This window comes from Kwoniella europaea, chromosome 1, assembly GCF_036810445.1.
Source record: "Kwoniella europaea PYCC6329 chromosome 1, complete sequence".
Lineage (NCBI taxonomy): Eukaryota > Fungi > Basidiomycota > Tremellomycetes > Tremellales > Cryptococcaceae > Kwoniella > Kwoniella europaea.
Window position 1 is genome coordinate 9,731,622 of NC_089487.1, and position 26,117 is coordinate 9,757,738.

General features: G+C 44.8%; 8 protein-coding genes across 8 annotated transcripts; 6 read left to right on the top strand and 2 right to left on the bottom strand.

Annotated features, from left to right (window-relative positions):
• Positions 1–3,030: 3,030 nt before the first annotated feature.
• On the top strand, positions 3,031–4,801 carry V865_003710 (uncharacterized protein; the record flags this gene model as incomplete). Its single annotated transcript, XM_066227499.1, has 7 exons — positions 3,031–3,056; positions 3,123–3,187; positions 3,258–3,288; positions 3,346–3,358; positions 3,467–3,799; positions 4,067–4,227; positions 4,369–4,801. The coding sequence occupies 7 exons, from the start codon at positions 3,031–3,033 to the stop codon at positions 4,799–4,801; spliced, it is 1,062 nt and encodes a 353-aa protein (XP_066083596.1).
• A 695-nt stretch (positions 4,802–5,496) lies between these two features.
• V865_003711 (uncharacterized protein) lies at positions 5,497–6,604 on the bottom strand (the record flags this gene model as incomplete). Its single annotated transcript, XM_066227500.1, has 3 exons — positions 5,497–5,691; positions 5,811–5,917; positions 6,031–6,604. 3 exons carry the CDS (start codon positions 6,602–6,604, stop codon positions 5,497–5,499), a joined length of 876 nt encoding a protein of 291 aa, XP_066083597.1.
• A 276-nt stretch (positions 6,605–6,880) lies between these two features.
• On the top strand, positions 6,881–9,334 carry V865_003712 (uncharacterized protein; the record flags this gene model as incomplete). Its single annotated transcript, XM_066227501.1, has 13 exons — positions 6,881–6,985; positions 7,072–7,232; positions 7,295–7,469; positions 7,525–7,741; positions 7,797–7,905; positions 7,996–8,023; positions 8,083–8,169; positions 8,230–8,359; positions 8,418–8,627; positions 8,705–8,844; positions 8,920–9,034; positions 9,091–9,185; positions 9,281–9,334. 13 exons carry the CDS (start codon positions 6,881–6,883, stop codon positions 9,332–9,334), a joined length of 1,626 nt encoding a protein of 541 aa, XP_066083598.1.
• Positions 9,335–11,735: 2,401 nt separating this feature from the next.
• V865_003713 (uncharacterized protein) lies at positions 11,736–14,092 on the top strand (the record flags this gene model as incomplete). The annotated part of the gene is made up of 8 exons (XM_066227502.1): positions 11,736–12,065; positions 12,192–12,311; positions 12,369–12,433; positions 12,506–13,116; positions 13,215–13,339; positions 13,409–13,460; positions 13,528–13,769; positions 13,859–14,092. The coding sequence occupies 8 exons, from the start codon at positions 11,736–11,738 to the stop codon at positions 14,090–14,092; spliced, it is 1,779 nt and encodes a 592-aa protein (XP_066083599.1).
• Positions 14,093–15,239: 1,147 nt separating this feature from the next.
• Positions 15,240–17,923, top strand: V865_003714 (uncharacterized protein; the record flags this gene model as incomplete). Its single annotated transcript, XM_066227503.1, has 3 exons — positions 15,240–15,609; positions 15,665–16,273; positions 16,344–17,923. 3 exons carry the CDS (start codon positions 15,240–15,242, stop codon positions 17,921–17,923), a joined length of 2,559 nt encoding a protein of 852 aa, XP_066083600.1.
• A 1,075-nt stretch (positions 17,924–18,998) lies between these two features.
• V865_003715 (uncharacterized protein) lies at positions 18,999–20,558 on the top strand (the record flags this gene model as incomplete). The annotated part of the gene is made up of 5 exons (XM_066227504.1): positions 18,999–19,001; positions 19,067–20,020; positions 20,157–20,218; positions 20,337–20,387; positions 20,450–20,558. 5 exons carry the CDS (start codon positions 18,999–19,001, stop codon positions 20,556–20,558), a joined length of 1,179 nt encoding a protein of 392 aa, XP_066083601.1.
• Positions 20,559–20,901: 343 nt separating this feature from the next.
• On the top strand, positions 20,902–22,663 carry V865_003716 (uncharacterized protein; the record flags this gene model as incomplete). Its single annotated transcript, XM_066227505.1, has 2 exons — positions 20,902–20,921; positions 20,986–22,663. The coding sequence occupies 2 exons, from the start codon at positions 20,902–20,904 to the stop codon at positions 22,661–22,663; spliced, it is 1,698 nt and encodes a 565-aa protein (XP_066083602.1).
• Positions 22,664–22,896: 233 nt separating this feature from the next.
• V865_003717 (uncharacterized protein) lies at positions 22,897–26,061 on the bottom strand (the record flags this gene model as incomplete). The annotated part of the gene is made up of 9 exons (XM_066227506.1): positions 22,897–23,026; positions 23,095–23,386; positions 23,469–23,637; positions 23,714–24,063; positions 24,130–24,242; positions 24,302–24,944; positions 25,015–25,305; positions 25,361–25,439; positions 25,522–26,061. 9 exons carry the CDS (start codon positions 26,059–26,061, stop codon positions 22,897–22,899), a joined length of 2,607 nt encoding a protein of 868 aa, XP_066083603.1.
• Between the last annotated feature and the right edge of the window lie 56 nt (positions 26,062–26,117).

Sequence of the window (26,117 nt, forward strand, 5' to 3'; positions counted from 1 at the left end):
GCTTGGTCGACCTGATTGTGTCAGCTTGAACACCAGTTGCTTTCTATTGTTCACCGTGCAGATCTCGTTACATCACCCGGACTTCCTACCCTTCCCAAAGACAAGTGACGTGTCTAGAAGTATCGCACTTAGAGGGAGAAGGCAGGGTTTTGCCGCCAAAGTATGGGTCAGTTATTCTCAACGCTGCTATCCTAACCGGAAGCGGTGAATCAGGAATGAGAGTGAAAGAAGCGAAAAACGTGGAAACGAGTCGTGAGCGCAGTACGGTCTCTACACTTTGCACTGTATAAAGCGGAGTAGAAGCGATGACCACCGTCTGCCAACCAGCAATCCTGGTGTCAGGTAGGATGGTAAGAAATTCTTGGACGGTGGGCATGATGATGAAACGTGCAAGAAAATCGTATCCATAAGTAGAGTCTATTCGGCTGACCTGGGTCAAGATACTACCGTGCTAATGGTCGAAGGGGAAAACCACTGGACGTTTTCGAAAGGAGAAGCTCGATTACGCATACGTCCGAGCAGCCCCTGTGACTCGTATACCCGCTACAGTGTGTACAAATTAAGGAGCAGCATGCATAATGGTTGTTCGATATATAATTGATCAGACTCGTCATTGGCTGATCAGCAATATGTACTATGTTCGTCCAAAGAGAACTGGGTAGATGACCATTTCTACCCTCCGGTTTCAGATATCGTGACGAAGTTCACCGACTGGTAAAGGCCGAATGTGAGTTTCCAGAAGACAGATCTTTGATGGAACTGTAGAATCCCGGTCGGAGGTACAAATGCTGAAGTGATGGTAGATCAGATCTCGTAGAGATTGGACTGTTGAGGCGAGCTTGGGTGGCTGAGGCATTGTCGTCAGAGCTTTGTTGAGTCCCTTTTTGAGGTCCCTCGTTCGTGGATTTAATAGCAGTCGACATTTATGCTTGGTCATGTTCGCAAAAGATCTGAGGTTAGTGAGACAGTGCTAGATTGGTCTTGATTTTCAGTCTCACTATTGACGACGTTTAGTGAAGTAGTAGTTGTAAACCCCATAAAGTTTGGCACGCTTTCGCGGATCGCCACCGTAGGGATTGTTGTGTACACACTGCTGTGTGTGTTGTCAATGACCAATATGTATGAGAATTTCATGGAAGGTAGATCAAGACCGGGAGAATGATTTCTGGTGGTTCATTTGCCTGCAAGAGCCGTGAGACTGGCCGCCTAGGGCAAAGTAGAATGGACCTTTATATGGCAACCATAAGAACATGGATTCCCTGTACCAAAGTGAAAGTGGCGTTGCTTATGATGTCTTGATCCCCATGCGATTACTATGCATCAAGCGCTATGCTCTCAGCCCATGGATAGGCATGATCTCACGGATCCTGGGAGTAGCTTCAGCTAAAAGAATTGCATGTTTATTGGACTGGTCGTGTTTGAGATAAGATCTCAAAACCGCCTCCTATGGTGGCAAATCAATAATTGTTGTTTATCTCGTCAGCAGTCCCTAGTGGTAAAACGATCTGGGATATTTGGTGGTCTGTGAGGGTAAGGGAGGCCCTGATTTATCCCTGGGGTATTGAAATCTTCATGTAGCCCTAATGAGTCTTTGCTTGCCTCCGATAAATCGCTCCACACCAAGAAAGTGTTCGGCCTTCCTTTCTAGCTTTTATTGGACGAAACATGTATGAAGCTTTCTACAGATCACGCTTGCTCCCAATTTGGCTTCAATTGAGAGAAAAGATGCGTGTAGGAAGCTCAGCATGAAACACTTGGATCCTAAGCTGCCCAAACATAGAGCTCTCACTGCATTGGAGCGTCGAACGATGGAAGTCCAGTCTGTTAGGTCCAAGGCTATTATTCTGATACTGACAGGTGCTACAGTAGTTCAGTTGCTGAACATCGGGTCCTCTGAAGCATTGTTTTGGAGCCGCGACAAAAGTGTGGTCTGACCAACGGACAAGCAGTCTCGAGCCCGGCAGTTTGCCGATCAAACAGTGAGTGATTCAGGGACAGAATGAGACACCCATGCCAAAGGACAGGGCAGGTGCACAGTCGCCTCCCGTTCACCCGGTATCAAATGAGCTTAACTATTGGGTTATCTCACTTTTCTAATCGGGAATAGTGGCTTGACTGTGACCACGATTATCAACGAATCGTAATGACAATTACAAAATGGCCAGTACCAGACCTCAGTATGGTTGTTATTGACAGAGACAGGTCAGATGCTGCTTGACTTGGGATGGGCATTACCCACTTTACCATCAACCAAGACTATCTATCTCAGACGACCACCTTAATACATACACACCCAATCGAAAGCAAGAAGGAAATCATCATTCAACATTGACATATATATACACATCTCAGATACTGCAACGACAAGTCAGGCCAAGTTAACGCAGATCGAAACATTACGCGGGGTAGTCGTACTAGCGCAAGAGTCCATCATCCAACAACCCGAAACAGATAAACAATAAACAATCTAACTTATTACTCTTGCCACAACAGTTAACCATAACAAAGATCGACATTACATCTCTATTCCCACAATAACAACACCTCGTATCCAACAACGGCTTCTATACTTCATCAATCCGATACATAGAAGGGTTATATAGCATAAGAGGTAGAAAGGAAGGAAAGGAGGGGTATTGAAACCTTGACGACCACACCTGATATCAATCAACCTAGCTTAAGAAATCAGGATAAGAAATAAGAAGAAGGAACGGTAGTCATGGCGGGTAAGTACACTCGATCCGGAATGCCCACATCGTAGCTCTACTTCATCCCCCCAGTAGGAGCAGGTCGCTCCATTCAGGTGGTAACATAGGAAGGAGGGGACGCGTTTGAGGGGAATGGATGATGGATGGGGTGAAAGGTTTACCATAAAACCATATCAAGCGGCTTGAGCTGAAGCTAACGTGATGATTTGTTTTTCTTTTCGACTTCCACCTCTGCCCTCGATCATTATTCTCTCTGCTTACCTGTATATCTGTGATACCCATCTGTCTGTCTAATGCTTGTTGCTTTATATATCAAAATAAAATGACGAATTCAGCTATATATACGGTGTAAGTGGTATCTCACATCCGATATTTTCGAAAAAAAGAGCTTCTGCTGAACACTGTGCTTGACAGATTCACGTCCCCGCATCATGCGCCGATGCCGAATCACTTGCCAACGTTGATTGTTACTCCTCATGGTGGGTTTTATGGCGGAAGGGAGAATGTGGAGGGATTAAAGAAGCTGACTCGATGGATGGTGGATGACAGGTCAACCGAATCAGATACTGTATACCTATTTGTGAGTGCTCTCACAGACCAAAAGTCGTTTGAATAGAGCTGATGTTTGGATATATAGGCATACCGAAGAGGTGAATTAATTGTCTTTGTCACTCCTTCTATCTCAGCTTAATCGTCACGATCTCACACAAACTACTTCGAGCGATGATGCTGATTTCGGGTTTATGTCCTCTCCGTAGAATCGAGTCAACTACCTCCTCACCCCTTCTCCTCAAGGTGATTTATGCGTCGCCAAGCTCTTTCCCCCAGCCCGACCAGGTCAACCAGGCCATTCTTCCTCATCCCTTCCTACAGTCAATAACAAGCAACCACATAATGTCGTGCGATGCGAGGCATCGAGGGATCTGAGATGGACAATAGAGAATACAGGTGTAATGTCCCCGATCTACAAGATAGTGAACCAAGATGATACACCTTTATACCAAATTTCGAAACCCAATCCAAATGCTGAGTTCTGGACGATGTTTTACTTTAAATATGCTGGTCACCAGATTCCCCCTAAGAGAATTGAGGTGAGTCGTATTTCCGTGTTATCAGTGCTGGCGAGATTGGCGAGAAGGAAAAGAAAAACCATAATGGGGAATGAAGTGACAGGATGATAGCTCGATCGTCACACCTAGTGGAATCATGAGTAGCCAAATGAAAGGTTCAGATTACCATTCTAGAGAACCGTGGCTTAGGTAAAGGGAGAAAGGCAGAAGATCAGATAAACAGGGATGCAGGCGACACATCACATGATGAATCTAGCGCTGAAATTCAATCACCCTACTCCCCCTTAGTTCGGTAAAGTTGCCAAGAACCCACCTGAAAAGGGAGGTGGTACCAGAATAACTGTCACTGGTAAGACGGAAGATGAGAAGCAAGTTTGGCAGACATTGGGTGTAGGGAATGAGGATTGTGTGGAATGGGTTGTTTGTTGCGCTTGTTTGAATTTGTTAGAGTGAGTTCGATCTACGACTGAGACCTACATCATGTCTCTCCTCCTTCTCCCTCGTTCTGTGCATAACCTCAGCGATTCCATTCCCTCCCGCTCGCTCTATAGTCTTCGTCTCCTCGCTCACCCTATACCTGATCTTTGCAGTGATCAAATTCTTCAAGCTGCTGAGAAGAAAGCTGGTATCCTTGGACCCGCTTCCACAGCCACCGCACCAGCTGCCACCTCATCACCCGCATCTACATCCATGCGACCCAATCCTGGACCCTTACAACGAGTCCCTCCATCCAACGGACCTAGATCGGGTGGACCTGGGCCGGGAATAGCATCATCATTACCATCGAGAAGTGGACCGGGGATAGCTTCCTCAGCACCGCCTGGACAACAGCATCCTGCGAGCAATTTAGCCCAAACGTACAGGAATAATCCCAACTTGCGTAATCCACCTCCTCAACAGGGTAATTATAGAGGTCCACCTCCGCCACAACAACAGCAACAGCAACATCAGATGAGAGGTGGTCCGCCCCCTCAACAAGGTCAGAGAGGTTATGCTCCTGTGGGTAATGGAAGAAGGTTTTAGTGCGTTAGATAGGAGTTAGCAAGCGGTGAGAGGTACGGGAAGACATCATCGATCAGCTACCATACTCGATGGCGATCGGGAGAGTAGTGGAATGATCTTGGTAAGAAGGTCATAGGAGGTTATGTCGATACAATTGCATCATTATAATCGGATTCATCGATTGGATTCTATTTTAAATCTCTTTTGGTTCTGGTTCTGGGTTTTCTTCTCTTGGTGTCTCTGGACATATTGCCTTTGTCATCCTTTTTTTTTTGTAATACGTTTTGGAGCTCAGATACCCTCTACGTTTTTCTCTATTTTTGGATAGTGATATACCCAGATTGGGACGAGATATCCCGAATGTCAATATGTACGCATGTTATCATTATCAGATTGCCAGATACAAAGTGCAGTCGTGATTGTCAGGTTTGTGCGAGATTGCATAGTTGTATAATGGGAAATGCGTGGTATATCATAAATCGTCGGGTACAGGGTATATAAATGAGTGCTTTGCCCATGCAAAGAATGTATGTTGAGTGGTCTATTCACTTATCTAGGTCGCCGGAAGTGGAGCTCGCAGCTCCAAATCACACCTTGGACCCAGCCGCTAGGTCTCCAATTGATGACTATTCCACCTGGACTTGATGAACGTTGGTGTGAGCTCCAAGATATGCAATGATCTTTTTTCGCTTGTCATCTTTCATCCAATCGATATATCATGATCCGCTATTCATGACCACTGCACCGAAATCTTCGCCTACACCCCACTGATCCATCAATCTCTTGACTTCACTCATATCACCTCGATGGTTATATTGCCCATAATGCGGTATTATATCCGTTATCTCTTTCATATCGGTGAACGACCGCTTGTCCGGTGTTGGGAGAGGCCGACGAAGTCTTTCTGTTATCTATCATTCCGATAACAAAGCTCATCAGCTTTGGTCTATCAGAGCGTATGAGTTGCGTGACATCCAATTGTTCGCAAGATCTTGAGGGTAATTGCAACGGAACTGAGATGGACACTCACCTTCTTGTGATGTTTTGGTATATCCGACCAAGATTCGGATTTTATCCTTGACATGTACTTATCGATCACTTGAGAATTGCCTTCGACACATAGTATACCTGGTTTGCCTAGGTTTGGTAACAGCCTTATCTATCAGCTTGATCTGATACGCTGCTCTTATCACGATCAGAGAGAGGAGTGCGACCAAATCGGCCAGAATACACCAGAGGTAACAACTTACCAGCCAGCACGAATCCCGTTAAACCAACTTCCTTAGCAAAATTGACCATATCGTCTCTCTTCTCTCTAGTTGACAAAGAAGGCAACCAGAACCAAACTCTATCTATCTGTTTGTCTTGCGCATCTTCTTTCACCTCTAATTCTTGATTCTGCAAAGTCGACAGTTCTAGTATAGATTGCAAACTTGTTTTTATGGATTCTACACTGTTCAAGATATATTCACTCGATTCCTCATTCTCATCGTATTGCGGTATATCCTGAATTAGGGTCTCATACTGACTTCTGTTCAGATATGTAGGTTGTTTGAACCGCATCTTCAAGTCTTTCGATGATGTTGACAGAAGTATTTGGAATGTGACCTTCTCGGAATTGGCGTTATACTCGTCTATGGGTAATTCCAATTCACATTCCAGCTCTTCCACTCCTTGGGCATTGAGATCGGAAGACGGATCCCCCAGATATGTGTCTAGTATGGATTGTGTGGATTCAGGTAAGAGCAATTCGGTGGACGTGTACATCGAGGTGAGGAGTTGAAGAAGGTCGAGTTGAGCTTCGAGCTCTGGTGAAGCAGACATAAAGGAAGGACTCGATTTGATCTCCAGACCAAGGAGTTTGCCTTTCTCACGTGTAGGAGCGGTTGTACGTAGGTGATAAGAACTGTTGTATGTACTGGAATGGTGATCAAGAAGGCTCAAGTACTATCTACACACGACTGAGCAGAATCTCGGAATTTCCGAACGAGCAAATGCGGTGGGGCTCCAGACAATTCCGTCGACTTTGTCAACAATGATGAAGCAGGTCTAGCTATACTTTGTTTCCTTATGTACAAATCAGAAAAACAAACAACTCAGATGAGGGTTTTTTGGCCAAACAGTGGGATCCAGAGAAGTGAGGGACTTGTTGTTGGGTGGAGGATCAAGGATACTCTATGTGTGGTGGACATTGTGAATAGCTGGGTGAGTTCAGTTTCGCTTGACAATTCAGTTCCTGCATTTCGTGTCATCAGATGGGCCTATGGGCTGACGATGCATGTACGATGCAGATCAATGATTACCAAAGCCTATCCAAGACCACATTGGCTACCGGAATCGGTTGCCCTCTCAGCTTGCTGGGTCATGCTCGGCCTGCCCAATCGACAAAGACAGGTTTAGGCGAAGGAATCACGTTTTGGCTGAACAAGGGTAAAATACCTATCTCATCCTCGTATGTGCTGCAATCAGTCAACGTCATATCGAGTGTATCTGACCTTCAAACCTATGACATAGAGAACCGATTCAGGTGGTAGTTTACTTACCACCTGACTCGACTCGTCTGCGTTTTCTTCGGACCTCGACACCCTTCAAAGGGGATAAGAACCAGGCAATGGCAGGCCAAGATGGGTACGGCGTAAGCCAGACATCCTCTACGGAAATAGAAGATATCAACGAGATCATAAGCCTGGTACGCGGCAGCCCAAAGTCCCAATGATGTGTTTGAGCTGAATTTTCTGTGGAAGATCAATGTATCGAGGGTCGCTCAAAGGGGATTATCCAGTATGGCTACCTCGGAATCTAGGCGAAACTCAGTCAACAATGATCAGCTGAACTGGTCATCAAGTGTCTTTCATCTCCTTGTGATCTTATTTCTCCCACTCAGAATCTGCGCACAGACTTTATATCTCATGCTCAACTATCACACGCCAAGTGGCTCACTCCGATCTTTCAGCTCTACCAGTAAGCCTGTCTTGATAACTTCGTATGAGCCCGTGCTGAGATCTGAAACGTCCAGTCGATCAAGTTGCTTTGCGCCTTTCACAAGGCTTACAAGGACCCGAACGGTTTATGAGTACCCGACAGGTTGGCCTAGGCATAGAAGTTAGATCGGAGAGATACATCCAGTGCGTACATCCCTCTCTATCTTGTCCACTTTGCTGTCGGCATTGCAGTCGTTGTCCCGTGAGATAACTGATATAGAGGTATCGAACTAGATTTTGGAATACGGTGTGGCTGGTCTTTGTGAGTTGGTGATGTACTGCTCTTGAACGTATGTAAGCTGATGACGGAATCTCGGAAAGAACGATGTAATACTGGGCTATACGGCTAGACAGCTTATACTCTTATATTCACCTTTTATTCAGCACTTGATTATTTCATCGATCAAAGTGAGTTGACTTCTGCATACTCCTTCCACGGATAGTGCGCTAACCATTGTGGAAGTACAGAAATACCTGGTCGAGCTTCCTATCATCGCTCTAAAATGGCTGAATGACTGGCCAGTAGGACTGAAATTGAACACTCCCCTGAGTCAGTTCTTCTGTACGGGATTGGGTTGGGTCATGCGGCAATGGGGAGGTTAGTCATCACAATCTCAATTCATTGATCGAAGCTCAGCTGATCGGGGGATGAATAGATATAATGATACTGCACCTGGATACCCTCCTACCCTTGATAATCCGGCTTTTCGCCCTATCTTCCCTTGGTGGTCTGACTCTCACTCTATCGTTACCCAAAGATACAATCACCATCCTCACATCGCACTTGTATCTCTGTCATATGTTGATGAGATACATCTTCAATTGGCAGTTAGACTCGTTGAGCGGTTTATGGAATCTTTTCCGAGGTGAGCCGCTCACCCCCTTTCTTTTGCCTGTCCCGATGGTCAAAAACAGCTCATCAGGTCATTTGTACATGATATAGGCAAAAGATGGAATGTTCTTCGACAAAGAACGGATTCGTACGAATATGATGTAGATCAGCTGTTCTTGGGCACTTTGCTTTTTACCGTATCAGCTTTCCTGTTTCCTACGGTTTTGACGTACTACGGCTTGTTCGCTTTGGTAAGTCTACTCTCACAGATTCCATTGCATAACCACCTTTCTGCGTGAGACTACGTAGCTGACATCGATGAGTAGCTCCGAGCTGCTACCGTTGCATCGCAGAACGTCCTCACATGGGCTGTCACCGCTTTGAACGCGTTTCCGCTGTTTGAATTGATGTTGAGGATCAAGGAGCCTTCGAGATTACCTGGTGAGTCGATTTTGTCTTCCACTGTATTACATACCTCATGTCGGATTTGATCGCAGCCGGTGTTCACATCAAGCTCAAGCCTGTGAGTGGTGAGGGTATTGGAGAAAACAGCAACGGAAGACTAGCGATAACTCATGTACTGGAACTCAAGGTGAGCCGTCGTTCCTGTTCCACTTGCAAAGCTTAGGGCAGCTGTACCAAGTGGTGCTGAAGAATGCAGCTGACAAGTCGGCCGTATGTACTTAGAATTCGCCCAAAACCATATCAGACATCCTGTTTCCATCATCCACTCAAATATAGTACTCTCATTCGTTGTAATTCTACGCACATGCACCATATGCTTTGATCAAAATTTGTAACCAATTCACCGACAAAAACATGCATCGTGACAGCTACTCTCCAACAACACCTACATACGTCTTCCAATTGTATCAGAGTATGGAAAGAAAACCAGCGAATAATGAAGTGAATGAACCATCCTCCGCTTTGGTCATGGTCTTTATCCCGTATATATCCTTGATCGGAATATCGAGAGATAGGACACCCACACCTGATTTAACAGGCGCAGTTGGAGCATGCGCAACTTGATAAATCGATGAGTTAGCCAGTACTTCTTGAAAACTTCTTGTGAAAGCAGAGTAAGGTGAGGTAAGTGATCGAACCGAATCGAGTGTAGTGTCGTGTTGGATGAAAATGTTTGACTTACGAGGAAGCTCCGCATGAAGAGCAGGTACCGTTAGTTCCCGAAGAGTTGCATTGGTTAACGGGCATGGAGTTGGAGTTGTTGCATCTATATACATTTTATTCATATAGTATATCCGTCAGTCAAGGAGTAGAAGAGATGAGAAAGAGCGAAGAGGGACTTACCCGGAAGATCCGTGAGTGGAGCAGGATCCATCAGAAGAGGTCTCGCAACCTTTGTTGACGTAGGACTATGATGATATAAACGAGGACTGTTAATTGTAGAAGGAAGAATGATAATAGGATGGACGTACAACAGTGGAGATAGCGGCCATTGTTGCTGTTTGGGTTTGAGGTTATTCGTAAAAGTTTGTTGAAGTGGTATCTTGAGTTAGTTGGTTGTTCGTTAATGAAGAGAGAAAGATCAAGAGACGATGGAGAGAGTGGTTTATATATCTTATTTATGGTATTCGATGATTTTGATGGAAGTACACATTTGCCGCTTTGCCGTACCTCAAGGATAACACGAATGAGGGAAGTGGGGAATAGTTGATTCTAGTTCGATCATAGTGGTGGTGGCGTCGTAAGATGGAGCATCAGGAAGCGATCAAACCGGATTACCATCAGTACAGTACGTACGACCAGAGGACAGATCCTTGAATTGATAGCGGGTTGATTAGACTCCCATATACCACTTGAGTGAAAACACAACTTATTCTCATGATGGTAACTTAACGAAACTGAACTTGGAGGATAGACGTCTTTTGTTGTCCTGATTGGATAGAGAACACCCCGGAGGAAGCGTGTTCTTGGATGAAAAGTGGTTTGGAAAGGGTAGATACGTAGTATATCTCTAGGTCCTTTGATGACCTGGACTTGGGCTAAGCTAGTGATTCTGTGAACATCAAAGACAATAGCCGAGATGAGTCCTATGGGTGTTCACTTCCCCACTTGAGTACTCCAGTTCATCCTATCGTGTTTAAGTCGCTGATCATGAGATTGTAGCATTGCGATACTGCTCATCAAGATAGGGATGCACGATCGAGAGATTCCCAATAACATAAGAAAGCATACTTGTCAACCCATATGTACCCCAATGGTTGCCCGAGATTCTCGATAGATCCAGACATGAAGTCGGATCTGGACCGGCAAGAGATAACGGCAATAATCATTGGAATGAGGGAACAGACAGTAATCGTAGGAAATTGATGAAACCCCCCAAAACGCCTTAAACACGAGGCATCAAAACGACTTTTCCTTGGGATGCCACTCTTATCAAGTTTGAATTCTTTTCTCCATTGAGATATGCTGAATTAAACTGGAAGGGAATCTCGGCAACAAGGTGCATTTCAGAGGTATGACACTCAATATGCGTGTGCTGCATTAGCAGGTTAGTCATGCCTGCAGCCAGCACTAGTTCAACCAGCCATTCTCTGTTTCTAGTTATTCCCTTGATACTCTTTGACTTGCCACCGTTTCATAAACAGCATGCATGTCCTTTCTTTCATGATGATTGATTATCATGTTCCTCCAATGCTGTTCTCTCTCGCACGTATTTTTACCGTTTGTTACGAGGAGAACGCTATAGATCAGCAAAGGAGCGGAATGACCTGGTCAACCTATGCTATTCTCTTTTCGCGCTTGTGGTGACATCATTTCACCATGTGGTAGCGGGACGATCAATACTCAGGCACGAGCAGGTGTTAGAAAGCCTTCGTATTCTCGATTTCGACATTTTCTACTTTAAGCATTCCGTTCCCCGTAAGTCACATACCAGTATCATCGTTACCAAGGCTGTGCTGATCACTTGTGCTGATCACTGTTGAATAGAAGACAAATCCTAAGCCAAGTGGAAAGCATAAAAGAGGGAACATACGTCCGATAAAAGCTCAATCACAGACAGTTCCATTTTCGACCAGCACTGGCGCATAAGAAAGAACACAGCACATACCCAACTTCATGGACGGTCTACAGTAACATCATTTTACTACTTCACCGACCTTCACCTGACATCTTCGAGATGTCACATCTCCTCATCCTTTTCTCCCTCTCCCTCTGTATACCCAGTATAACGGCCCAACTCACACCTTCACCCACTTACACCCCTCCGACCGCATCAGCAGGTCTAGCCTCTTCCACTGCCACCCCCAACACACAATGGTCGAATATACTAGGTAACTCTTTGTACTTTTACGACGCTCAGCGGTCAGGCAGATTAAATGAAGGAGCATACGGGAATAGAGTAGAATGGAGGAACGATAGTGCCCTGCAAGATGGGGAGGATTATGGATTGGATTTGACAGGAGGGTTTTACGATGCGGGGGACTATATTAAAGCGACTTTTCCTCTGGTGAGTACTTATATTATCCATTACATAGTGAAGGTGCAGATAGTGAAGTATGCAAATATTCATCCTCTACGATGAGGGGCACGTGCTGATGAAGAAATGCCAATCATCTGATTCACACTTTTCCAGACATTCACTCTTTTCGCTTTGGCTTGGGGAGCTCTTACGCACGGAGAAGGATACGACCAAGCTCAGCAGACGGCTTATCTCGATGGTACACTTAGATGGGGGTATGACTGGCTGATTAAGGTGAGTTTCAGGCTCTAAAACCTCTCTTCTCATACGATTATTGACAAATGGTTCTAGGCTCATCCGTCCGATGATGTTCTGTTCGTGCAAGTTGGTTCTGGTGATGTGGACAATGCGTACTGGTGAGTAGATCTATCCATTGTATCTTTTATCACCCTGAACATTATTTGGGCTAATCCATACGCACTGTACAGGGGCGGCGATGAGAACATACCGACACCTCGACCGGCATACCCCGTTAATTCCTCTTCTCCCGGCACCGACGCATGGTCCTCAGCAGCAGCAGCCTTCGCGCTTGGCTCGATGCTATATACACCTTCCATATCCTACAACCTGACCTCCTCATCTTCCCCACCTACCTCACCATCACTGGAAAATTCCACTTACTCCTCTCTTCTCCTCTCGCACGCTAGGTCGTTGTATGATGTTGCCAACTCTACAAGCCCAAAATCGACTTACTATGAAAGTCTAGGAGAAGAGGTCTCGGCATACGCTTCATCGAACTGGCAAGATGACTATGTATTATCTGCCTTATCCTTGGCTATAGCTACCAACCAATCGGATTATTACCTAGATGCCTATAATGGGTATGTCAGTTATGCTTTATCGGGCCTGAAGGAAGTATGGAATTGGGATTCAGCGATACCCGCCATATACGTCATGTTCAGTGAAGTGGCCATTACCCGACCTGGATTGGCTCCGGAAGTAGGATTAGATACGAACTTGACGGGCTGGAGGAACGAGACGGAAGCCTATTTCGATAGTATCCTCGATGGGAATTTTAAGAGGAGCTATCTGACTAAAGGTGAGTACGGTTATCCACTGCGATCCATAAAACCAGCATATACACTGGTAATTGGGATATGTGTGGTGATGCTAACCATTATCGTATTCATATCGTAGGCGGTCTACTTTACTTTGACGGGGATTCGGATGAAGCTTCACTCAACCCTGCCATGGCTATCGCGATGTTGATGTTCAGATATGCTCCTATTGCTTCGAGCCAAGAGAAAACAGATCAGTATAACGTAAGTTCTCCTAGGTATGTTATTTGTAGCACAACTAGGCTGTGAGGCTTATGTGGACATTTGGTCTAGGCTTTCGCTCATGGCCAGCTGGAGTACATGTTAGGTAATAACCCAATGAATGGTGAGCTTTAGGATCAATACGTCCTAGCGATAGCAGGATCTCAAGCTGACTTACATCCCTTCCTCAGCTGTGTATCTGGTCGGATCCCATCCCAACTCGCCACAGAATCCTCACTCGGCTCCGGCGTCGGGAGGTACCGATATCTTACATATAAGAAATTCACCACCTACCGAGGCTCATGTACTCTATGGAGCGATGGTCGGAGGACCTTTGGATAATGATAGGTTCTGGGATTGGAGGGACGATTGGGTGCAGACTGAAATAGCATTGGATTATAATGCTATGATACCTACTCTGGCTGCAATGCAGGTGGGTGATCATACTTCCCAGCATCCACTCCAAATTCCTTTCAATGACTTATGTTACCTGCACTGACATTATCTCTCTGTTTTGTGCAGCTCGTCAATCAAACTTCCGACCCATACTACGTCCAAGTTCAAGCTGGTACATACTCAATACCCTCGGGACAACCTTGCGACGCAGCCCTACCTTGCGGAGGAGGCTTGTCTAAAGGTGCCAAAGCGGGTATCGCCATTGGCGTTATATTTGGCGTATTGTTTATACTTGCTGGTATATTCTATTGGAAGAGGAAACAGATAGCGAGATGGTGGAGAAAGGGTTATAGAAGATAGAGTAAAAGGATACGACAAGACAAAGGGGGACTTTATAAGGTTATGGGATATAAGTATGAGTATAATGATTTGTAACGATTCTAGGTAGATAGCATTCACGTGTCAACGTTCATATGTCAGAGCTTTCCTCAAGGTATCTTAACCGACTTGCGTCACACTAAGAATCTCGAAACTTCCACATCACGATCGTGTTATCATTGTGTCCGATCAGCTGGAAGAATCAGCGGAGAGTCGCATGGTCAAGTGATCAGTAATGGTACCACCCCTGATAAACCGTTTGCATCAAGTAAAACATTCAGATTTACTCCAACCGCCACAAACAGAAGACATTGGCATACCTATGCCAAGTGTGCCAAGTCGACGTCGATCGGCGTTGGCAAACCACGTGGAGGAAGCCTGTGCACATTACTGGCAAATGACGAAATGATGCGAGTTGAGAACGGGCCTTGATTGGTCCTGTACCTTTCTTACTGTTTCCCCGATCAATTCCATTGGCTCTTGACTCTATCGACTCATCAATATATGCATGCGCATGTGCATGTGCATGAGCTATCGCATGCAAGTACAGCTAGCTGTTCTTATGAGTTGCAGTGAGTCCATGCGAGTGTAATGGATGGAGGATGCATAATTGTGGTTGCTCTTAGCCGGGATTACCCAACAAGGAAAGTCTGGGCCCGGTTTTTGCCAAGTAAGTAAGCTGACAGTCAAATTCGCTTGGCGACCTCTTGGCAATTCTTCACCCACCCAAATTGCTCCATTTGCTGCGATGTAACGATATAACCCCCATAAACATATCATCTCTTTTCATTTCTCACATTCCACTTCCCCTTTGTCGTCCTACATCTCTCATATCATCACTCTTCATCAGTCATACATACATACACCACATAGCGTTCATAATCACAAGCATACTGCGATTACTCAGAGCCACCGACAGCACAATATAACACAGTTAGCAGGGTATTTCTGGTGACCCATCGAAACGCCGTTTTCTCCTCTCACGCTTTCAGAGCCAGCTTCACCTAGTAAAGAAGCATCAGTGACTTGAGGTCATCTTTGTGAGTGATCATTGAGCCCTTCTATACGCCAGCACATTACGGGCGCTGACATTGATACCGAACTGCGCAGTCATTATCCTCCATCAACGATGGTGTACCCAACACTCCCATCATCTACCGCCAACGGTGGTAACTATCTGTCTACCGTACCTAGATCATCCGAATCAGCCTCATCCAACGACCCCGAACCAGTCACCCCTGAACTCCAATCTCGACCTTCGATGTCATACTCTACCTCATCATCATTTCAACCTCAAACCATCAACGAGGACTCAGAAGAATTGAAATGCAGGTGGAACGACTGTCAACATGTTGCTGCATCACCAGATGAACTGTATGATCATTTATGTAACGCACATGTAGGAAGAAAGTCCACGAATAACCTTTGTTTGACGTGTGGGTGGGAGAATTGCGGGGTAAAGTGCGTGAAGAGAGATCATATAACTAGTCATTTGAGAGGTGAGTATCATGTATCTGTACCTATGTGAATCCTATCTGACTATCGTCGCTTCAGTCCACACTCCTCTCAAACCACATCCATGTTCGGTCTGCTCCAAAACTTTCAAACGACCCCAAGATCTGAAGAAACATGAACGTATCCATACTCAAGAGCATCATCAGATGCACAAACTCAGTAAAGCTGCTACGTCGATGGATCCCAAGTTCAACTCGCGAGTATCATTGGGTAACATCAATTCCCAACCACGCATAGTCGAAGATAACAGACAGAGATCACCCAATTCGCCGTCGCATTCGTTATCACCCTCCTCCTCTTCATCTTCAAGAAATCCTTCATCCCCCTTCGATCACCTGTTGCCACCTCATATTGGAGGTTCAGAGGGTAAATCAGTCTCACCATCGCCATCAGCCTTGGCTGCCTTGCACAGAAAACAACACGAGGAATTGGCTGCGTACCAACAGCGCGAGATGGCAATCTTACAGCAATTGGCGTACAATCAACAGCAGACTCAAGCTTACGCTGCGCAGTTAGCTGCTGGTACGGGACTCGACGATTTCACCAAGATAGGTATGAAACGAAGTCAAGGTGATTCAAGTGGAGAAGGGTTAGATGGTCTCTTTGCAGATATGAAGAAGAGAAAGGTAGAACCTATCTACGATGCTGGTAAGTCTGATCTTGCCTCCGATTGATGTTTGTTCTCGATGACAAAAGCTGATCTGATCTGCCTTGCTAGATATGATGCACCGATTAAACAACCTCGTTCCTCCATCAATGACCCCAGGATTCCCTCAACTTTCTTCCATGTCCGGTTACAGCAACTACACTCCACCCCTGAATGCTTCCATCAGCACATACCCGCATTTGCCGTCTCTTCCAGGTGGCGGATTACCTTCTTCGATGTCCTCCAATGGACCTACTCCTCCTCTTGCTGTCCCCGAGATCAAGACTGAAGCCGATCTGGCGATGTTCAATGAGTTCATGATCTCGCTCGGAAGAGACGCAGCTGGTCAATACCAGAATCACGTTCAACCTATGATGCATTCAACTTCAATCGGCACAGGATCAAACAACACCGATTCACCCTTGTCCGACAACAGCAACGGCGTGGAAGATCTATTCAACCCTGATGAGCTTGCTTCGTTGGGCTTGACGGGAATGCCAGGTATACCTATCCCCGGTGCTCAGATCGATAATGGTTCTGAATTATCGCATTCATTACCTAACGAATCGCCTTCTATCTCATTTGGCGGTTTATACCCCTCTTTGGAAAGCATGAGACATCGAACCGGATCCGCACCAGATGTATCTACTCTGTCGGATCCTTCCAAGAGACCCATAGCGGGGTTACCGAGAGCATCAACAGGCTCATTACATAATTTACCATCTAGCAATACCGGTAAACCACCTTACCTTTCTAACTTCTACGGATTGGGTCCAACGCAATACGCTGAACTACCATTCAACATGAACGAATACAGTAATACCAACTCCGGTCTAGGTAATACGGGCAATGGACTTGATCATAATTTCAATTCGTTCGATTCGTTGGCACGATCGAAACAGAATCTTTACCCCACCGCTACTTTGGCACCTAAGGACTTCTACAAGAAGACATATAGACATGTTCAACCCCTCGGAGCGAGTTTGTCTGCTCGTGCGAGGGAGAGTGCCGAAAGGACTGCGGTGGACGAAGAAGATGAATTGGTTGATGAACCTGAAGATTTGGATTTGGATCTGGAGAAGACACCGAAAATACCTGTTAGATCATTGTTGACTGCAGAAGAGTCTGATCCAGATTTGAAATTACCTTCTATATCTTCACCGTCGATGAGGGATGACGGAGATCGATCTTTACCTTCTATATCGTCAATCGACCACTACCGATCGAGTTCTATCGCCTCCTCAAGCTCTACTCCTAGAGGTTCACCTGTGCCTTCTTCCTCTAGATCTTCCTTGATTGCCCTGCCCATAAAGAGGCATACAGAAGATGAGATTGTCCGAGGTGTCAAACGATTAGAATTAGGTAGTGGGGAATCAATCACTACTGATGCTCAGGAGAAGGAGAAAGAGGCCGAGAAGGAGAATGAAAGACCGACGACTGAGATGATAGTTAGAGAGATGAGGAGGAGACATGCTCAATTGATTAGAAGTTGGTTAGTAGCTGTGAATATAGAGTTCAGAAGGAGGAAATTGGAAGAACTCCAGCGTGTGCAGGAAGAGAAGGATAGGTTGGAAGAGATTGATGAATTGGAAGAGGGAGAGATGGATGCGAGAGATAATGGAGTGCAGGTGAAAGTTGAAATCGCGGCTTAAATTGGATTATATAGTATATGGTTGAACTGAAGACTCTCGGACTTTGTTTTATTCTTTTTTTGATCGGATTGTGTAATCCAGATATTATTTTATTCGATTTTTGGTCTCTGAATAAGTTGATACATTTAGTCTTCTGATACAATTGAAGTTTTGGTGATATTGTGAATGTGATCAAGTCATGTCATGTCATGTTACGGACTCTTCTTGCGATTCGTGACGATAGCAATCGATTGTCCGATCAGTATGCTGTATGATACCAAGAGGTATGCCAAGTGACTTGGTGATGCTTACGGTGAATGTCGTGATCGATCGATTTCTTCTAGTTCAGGTTCACTCAGGTTCATCACTCAGGAACCATCAAAAACCTTAAGGGGAAACATGGTTCGGTCACACCCGTTTTGTATGGCGCAGGATCCCGGATAAGGAAGAAGCCACTCAAGTCACATAAAACGTTTAACTTACGAGATTATGAGGACGGACACAGAAAAGGTATTCGTGTCTCTTATCTTTATTTCCTACAGCTTACCAATTCGACTCAATGTGAACATCGAAAATAGGATTCGGGAATCGAAGTTGATTCAATTGAGATTTATGTGTGTTTCGTATAGAAGTAACATAGTAGTTAGACTGTCTTACTTTGTTTCGCTTCACTGTTCACTTGATACCATAGTCCAACTCGATTAGAGACATCGTCGATCATTCAGAACTCAGATTCAGGTATTTGACGATTGCGGATATAACAACATTCATACATCAATATCGACTACAGGAAGACAAATCGACTTGTTTCTTTGTTAGAATTTCAGCTCTCAGCTACATAGTGAGAAGACCTTGTTAGTTCACAGAGGCAGTAAAGATACTTGTGTCATAGTCGACTAGAAGATATCGTACCTTTGAGATTGCTGTGACAGCCCCACACCAACAAAGGAAAGGGAAGGAGAAAGAGATTGGACGACTCGACGAAAGCCCGAATTCAATAAACTCCAGTATCTCTCTCAGCCGAGTCCTGTACACTACATTCATCTTGAATAGAGATATAGATAATATAGGATATAGATGCAATCAATCAAGCAATATGGTGAGCATGTATTTACTGTTCTATCGAAGAACGATTGGCTTAATTTATGTCACAATAATGACCAGTCGGAAACACCTTTACTATCACGTTCATCTCGCTCATCATCATCGGCTTCCTCATCCTCCTCATCACTCACCAGTCTCATCAGTTCGCCCATCCTTAACCCCCTGAGTAAATCACCCTCGTACTCTTACAAACTTCCTTCACCCGTCTCATCATCCTCTAACAAAAAGTCCAATCCCAATAAACGTAAATTCCGATCGGTCGTTTTACAGTTGCTCGCCTTGATAGTAGTGCTCTCATGGGTCACATATCCTTTCGTCAGATCGTCAAACTCTAGTCAAATCATTTCTTTGAAGATACATCCAGCTGTAGAAAGTCTCATATCCAAGACCAAGACCCAGTCACCATCCGGTCATTCCAACCAGTCAGAGATAGGGAAGAAAGAAGCATACGTTACATTTTTATCATCGATATCCGATACGAATTACCTCTTATCAACAAGATTATTAATCTATCAACTCCTTCATGATCCACTTACTCGCGATGCGACCAGCTCAAGAGACGTTGTGATTCTCACAACACCGCATATCCATATGGATACAGAGGATCTACTGAAGAAAGAAGGAGCAGTAGTACAAAGAGTGGAATTGTTGGACGGTTTTGACCTACCTGATGAAGTGAATGGTCATTGGAAAGATCAATATACCAAACTTAATATATTCAACCTCACGACATACAACAAAATACTATATTTGGATAACGATGTGCTCCTTTTGAAATCTCTAGAGGATATATGGAACAGTGAAGGATCAGATATACTCCATGGAATAGGGGGTGTAGGAGAAAATAGTAAGATTTATCTACAAAATTCGGATTTGAGGATACCACCCCCTGAAGGCTTGGAAGTCCAAGATAAGGACTACCTAAATGCGGGATTCATGTTGATCAGACCTGAAGAAAGGTTGTTTGAGAGTCTGAGAGCGACGAAGGGGTATGATACGTTTTATATGGAACAGGTGAGTTGGAGTTTGCGGGTCGATCATTCCACGTTCCATGTGGTTTCAGTATCAGCTAGTCCGATATCAGCCTTCATTATAATTGACGCCTTATGAAGAGTGGAAACCCGCTGACGAGCGACTGTCTTCCATATAGGCACTCATCAATCACTATGCCTCTTGGGAAGGTGAACATCCCTGGACACCGTTGAATCATAAGTGAGTCATCATCTTGAATCTGAAATTGTCCTCGCAATACTTCTCTCGGTGATAAACGTCAATATATTGCGCATTTATATCACAAACGGACTTGGCTGATCATTTTCATCGTATAAAGGTTCGTCTCCCATTTCCCCAAAACTTCAGATACACAAGAAGGTTATTACTCGTAAGTTTCACCTCAATTATCGGATCTACGCATATCGTACTGACATTTCCACGTTTCTGTAGCCTTCACGCGAAAATGTGGAAGGATCCTGTACCTCCGGCTGTCAAGCAAATATGGGAAGAAGCTGTAGGGAGGATGGAGGAGTATTGGAGGTGGCATGATGAGGAATAGATATTTTGGGTTATCATCTCCATTTTCTGCGAGTTTCAGGCAATACTATCTTGCAGCTTGGATGTTCTTGATATTTAGCTTTATAAGAGGACTTTACGGTGTTTGCTCTAGCATTTGACATTAGTTATATGGTTATATGTTAGTGGACTGCCTCCACCGCGCGTGAATAGTCTATATAGAAGTTCACGGATACCTGTTGTACTTTGTAATGTTCTTCTTCATAGCTATCTCGTTGCATTGCATTATCATAACGCTACAGATTGAGACACACCAACAAAGACGGCTGCCTAGAGCATTTCAGAAGATCAGCAGTGACCTGCGTGAGGAGCGTTGTCGAGGCAAGATGACCATCACCACGTCGAGGTGAGATACACTGAAAAAGTTGCTCGCTTCTGAGCTGATCAAACATCTTACCATTCCTATATAGCTTACGAGCACATCTACTACAATCGCTCTCTACCCTTCCGAACCGGCATGATCTCGGTCTGACGATCCTAGTTTCTGAACCTAAGAAGACCACCTCTATCTTCCCTCATACCCCCATTCCGCCGAAATGCTTCCAACAGGACTTTCTCATTGTGCTTTCATCCGACCTTCCTTCAAACGCCAATATCAAACCCCAAGATCAAGATAGTGCGGATGCACCATCATCGTCAACAACTACGAGCCTCTTCGAGCAAGACGAATCACCCAAGAAAGTGTTAGTATCAGCCATCTCAGCCAACCTATATACATTCCCTTCCTCTTCCTCTACGGCAAGTTCGATCCTTTACATTTCCAAAGTCGATTCATCCGGATACTCCCCATCCGCTCTCCCACTGACTCGACTACTCATCGTATCATTCTTCAACTTTTTTCTCCTGCACGTACAAAACGTACGAATCCAACTATTCGCCAGATCGCAGAACCAATATTTATTTGCCAACTCATCCCAAGGGGGAGGTAAGAAAGTCCTGTCAGGAGCAGGGTTATGTAAATGGTGGAAAAACGTTTATGAAGAATGTGTCATAAGTTATATCAAGTTGAAATCGACCAACTCCACTAAGGAAGGTGAACAAGAAGAAGGGATAAGATTGAATTATTTGTTACCGGGTTATGAACAAGTTGAATCATTGAACTTGTTAGGTAAAGGAAAAGACCTGCCGGAAAGGTTGAAATGGGAATATAAACCACCTTTCGATAATCCCATTACATCTACTGGGAATACCAATGCCAGCACCAATTCAAGGAATTTGCCTGTATCGTTAGCCACGTTAATACCTTCTTTACCTGATGATCCCAAGACTAGATTCCTAGAAGAACTAGTTACGGATAGTTTTCAACAAAATCCAAATCCACTCAAACAACGACCCCAACAGCAAAAACAAGGAGAATCTTCTTCAGGATCAGCGAGTGTGAAGAAGAGTAAGAAGGAGATAGAGTTGGAAGAGGAGTTGAATCAAAGACAATCATCTCATATAGCCTTGAGTAAGATAGATAAGAAAGAGTTTTGGGAAAGGATAGGATTTAGACAGGAATGTGCGGGGGACGTTACTGGATTCTTCACTTTGGAGATGAGTGGTAAAAACAAGATCAACGGGGATGTCGAAACTACGATAAGCAAGATCACGGGTGAAACTGGAGGAGAAAAGAATGAACAATCTTCGACGATCATTCCTCCTATACGACCAACGACGGAAATAGTTGATCCGATCACATCGCTCGATCCGGAGAGTGAGAAAGTATCAATTGCTCAACCCAAAGACATACCCATCTCGTCAAATTCAATCCCAAGCTCCGTCCCCGCTTCCCAATCTACAGACCGACCTGATACAATACCAAAAGAACCCCTGCTTCGGATCGAGATCATCAATCGACTCCTTACAGCTCTTACCAACTTGGACTTCGCGAATCTCACATTGGCGATTGAAGGAAGTGAAATATGGTTGAAGCAGGTCAAGTCGATTGTCAAAGGTGAAATCGGTGAGAAAAGCAGTGAGGGCTGTTTTGGACTCATACCGAGGAAAGTGGATTTGCCTGAATCAGGGGGAGCAGGGTTGGTGAGGAAAGAGAGACAAGAAGAGAAGGTCACGATGCTCATGCCAAGGAAAAAGAAGAAGGTTTGATCGAGAGTTTAACTTGTAGGTATACATGTCATTGAAATGAATATAGCATATAGCAGATTGGACGAGATTGAGAGATGGTATACGATTATATGTACCATACACAAGTGATATCATTCATACTATCACCATCATGTCATCTCTTCGTGGTAATCTATATACTCATGAATATAAATGTAAATATAATTTTTTAGATCTTCCTTTTACGTACATCCACTTGTCTGGATATGGACCTTCTACTGACCACCTTTGGAAGCGTTACTTGGAGGGACGAACGATCCGGCTACCATACACAAGTTCCTAGGTGTATAGTGCGTTTTCAATATAGGTGTTCGTTTAGTTGGCCAAGTGGCTAACAAGTCGGTTCTACATCCACAACACAAGTTCCTTCAGGTCAATTCAACCAACAGTTCAAGAGTTGAACAAGAGCTCACGTATGAGGTTCATCTTCCCAATTACCTCTACCAGGACCCATCGGCAAACTACCTTGTAAATCATCTGCACCTGTTCCACCCCCATTTCGAAGGGTAGGTTCGTTCACCAGCGCCTTCTCTCCCCCTGGTGATCTCACATCCCAACATCTAACTGTCGAATCTAACCCGCCGGAGACCAGTACTGCTGAATCGGCAGAGAAGGAAAGTGATTGTATGGTAGATTTGTGGCCGTACATCCTCTTGATTGGTCGAGAAGATCCCAAATCCCATAACCATATTGATGAATCTAAACCTATGCATTCAAACGATGTTATCAGTTTATATTCATTGATCGGTGATGAAGTATTTAATTCTTGGGGAGAGTGGTGCCTCACCTCCACTAGCTAGTAATTTGCCATCGGGACTTATAGCCATGGTGGTGACTGCGTCCGTATGACCCATAAATAATCTGACACATGCACCGCGCTGGACATCCCATAATCTACATGAACTATCATTGGATCCCGTAGCTAGGTACAGCGAGTTAGGATGGAATCGGACGCACTACATATATGACCTGATATTAGCTTTCCATCCCCTGAGATATTGGTAATCTAGTTCTTGAATGAGGGAAACTCACATTAACATCCGATAAATGACCTGTGTACATCCTCAGGGGAGTCACTCTATCTGAACTCCACAATCTTGCTGTCCTATCCCGAGAAGCAGTGGCGAAGTATACGCCCATAGGACCCCATTCTACATCCCATACTGGATCTTTGCCATGTCCCCTGTAAACCACCAAGTTCGAGTACGTGTCCGTGGACCATAGACGGACTGTACCATCTTGAGAGGAAGAGAGCAGGGTGGAAGGTGGTGAGGCTGAACCATATAATGGATCGAAGGATAAGGAATATACAGGACCGGAGTGACCTATGAGTTTGCGGAAGGGTTGACCTTCATCTTCTATCAATGATCCGTCTGATGGATCTACGATATACGGACGGATTAGCTCGTGAATAGTCACTGAGACTGGGTGTGAGAGTGCTGACTCACCTATAGATTTCTTCTTTAGCTTCTCTCCTTTCAAGCTCCACAGCCTTATACAGCTCTCGGAAGAACCAACAGCCATCAAGGAGGAATCCTTTGAGAATTCAACCGAGGAAGCACTAGTGAAATGTTATCAACTGCAAACTCCAGCAGAGTCGTATCCATGTACACAGCTTACCTTTCACCGTGATCGAACAGCGTAAAAGCTACTACACTCGGTAAGACAGTGTTCGAGCTACTTCCAGGTTTGACATCGCCATTCTGCTGTGGACCTAAACGTATCATCTTCCTTTTATCTCTTATAGCTTCAACCTCTCTCTTCAGATCAGGTATCCTGAACACCGCCGGTATAGGAGGTAATGTCTCGTTCTCCTCTGGACTAATCAAGCTCGGATCCTTATCCTTTTCCAGCTCAGATTCAATTTTGAGCTCTTGTACATTCACCGTCACAGGTGCAGGTGTGCCTGTATTCTCTCGATTTTCTGGTGTATCGCCTAATGGACCCGCAGGCGAAGTCATATCCACATCACCATTTGCATCCACTCCATTTGTACTTCCGTGAGGATGTCCATTGGGTAAAGAAGATGACGGCTGATTGCCAGGTGACGGCCCTCCATTGGGTTGCTGCTGAGAGGGTTCTTCATCCTGCAAAGTTCTCGCTACTTGCTCTTTCAGCTTTTCAGTCATAGGTGGTGGACCAAGTTTCAGGTTGGTAGCGGTATTGAAAGCGTCTATTGGCATTGCGGATGGTAGAGCAGAAGCTATAAGACCACTTCTTGTAGCTATCGTAATCTTATCGAGTGGTACTGAATTACTTGTCACTAGAAGAACGGGCGTATCAGCGGTATCCCACCAAATGCGAAGTTGAAGTATATGTTGGTGAATACTCACCCGTTATACTGATACGAGAAAAAACGATCCCTTTGATAGCTTCTTTCGCTCTTCCAGCAGCAGAATGCAATCCAGCTTCCCATTCTTCATCTAACCCAGCTCCACTCAACCATTGTATAAGCAAATCATTCGCATTTCGAGATAGAGGTATCACATATTTGTCCGTTAGCATTCTCTGGCAAAAAGGATTCGCTTTGACATGCTCCTTGGTCGATATGGAGGATAACGTTGATATGTCCTGAGGATGGAACGGTCGATGATGTGTAGAGTGTCGATTGAAGAAGTCCCGAGCTATTATTACATGAGTGAGCTATTTTGAAACAAACGTAGTGTATCGCCAGCTAACCTGTTTTGAGGAACCCGAAATTCACAAGTTCCAGGAATGTATGGACGAATAGTGGGAAAGATAAATTATCCAATTCGGGCTAAACCCCAGCGAGATTTTACCTTATCAGCATAAACTCCCATCCCGTATCGTTTTGTAGGAAGTTGGACAGGTAGACTGACCTTCCATAGATCCAGACCACCATCCACCCATCTTCTGTAGCTCTTATACCCTTCCACCCTATCTGAAGGATCTAACAGTGAATCCTGATTTGCAGCTTGATCTTTCAACTCCTTATTCTGATCATCCGCACCGTCCTGATCCGCATTGGCATTAGTCGCCTGCACCTTCGCTTGTAACTGTTCTATTATGTACTTCGCTTGAGCCTCAAATTCAGGTGTGATATGTGAGGATAAAGTCGATGCTGATACAGCTTGAGCCTGAGGTATATTTCGCTTAACATTCGATTCTAATGGGACTGGACCTGGTGCTCTAAATACAGCTTCTTTTCCACCCTTCTCCTCATTGTCTTTGCTAGTATTGTCCTTATTCTTATTTCCACCTTGTTCTGCTATTCCCTGCTCGAACAGTGCTAATGCCTTGTCAAACCCATGTGACTGCAGATATTCTATGACAAATTGGTTCAAGAGGTTGGCATCGGTGCGTGTGATCGAGTTGGAAGTGTTGCTTGGTCCTGCGACTGGCGCTGATGGTTCCGCCATGATGTCGTATGGGTCCCAGCTGCTTATATGTTTGGTTCGCTAGTGGATTGAGCAAG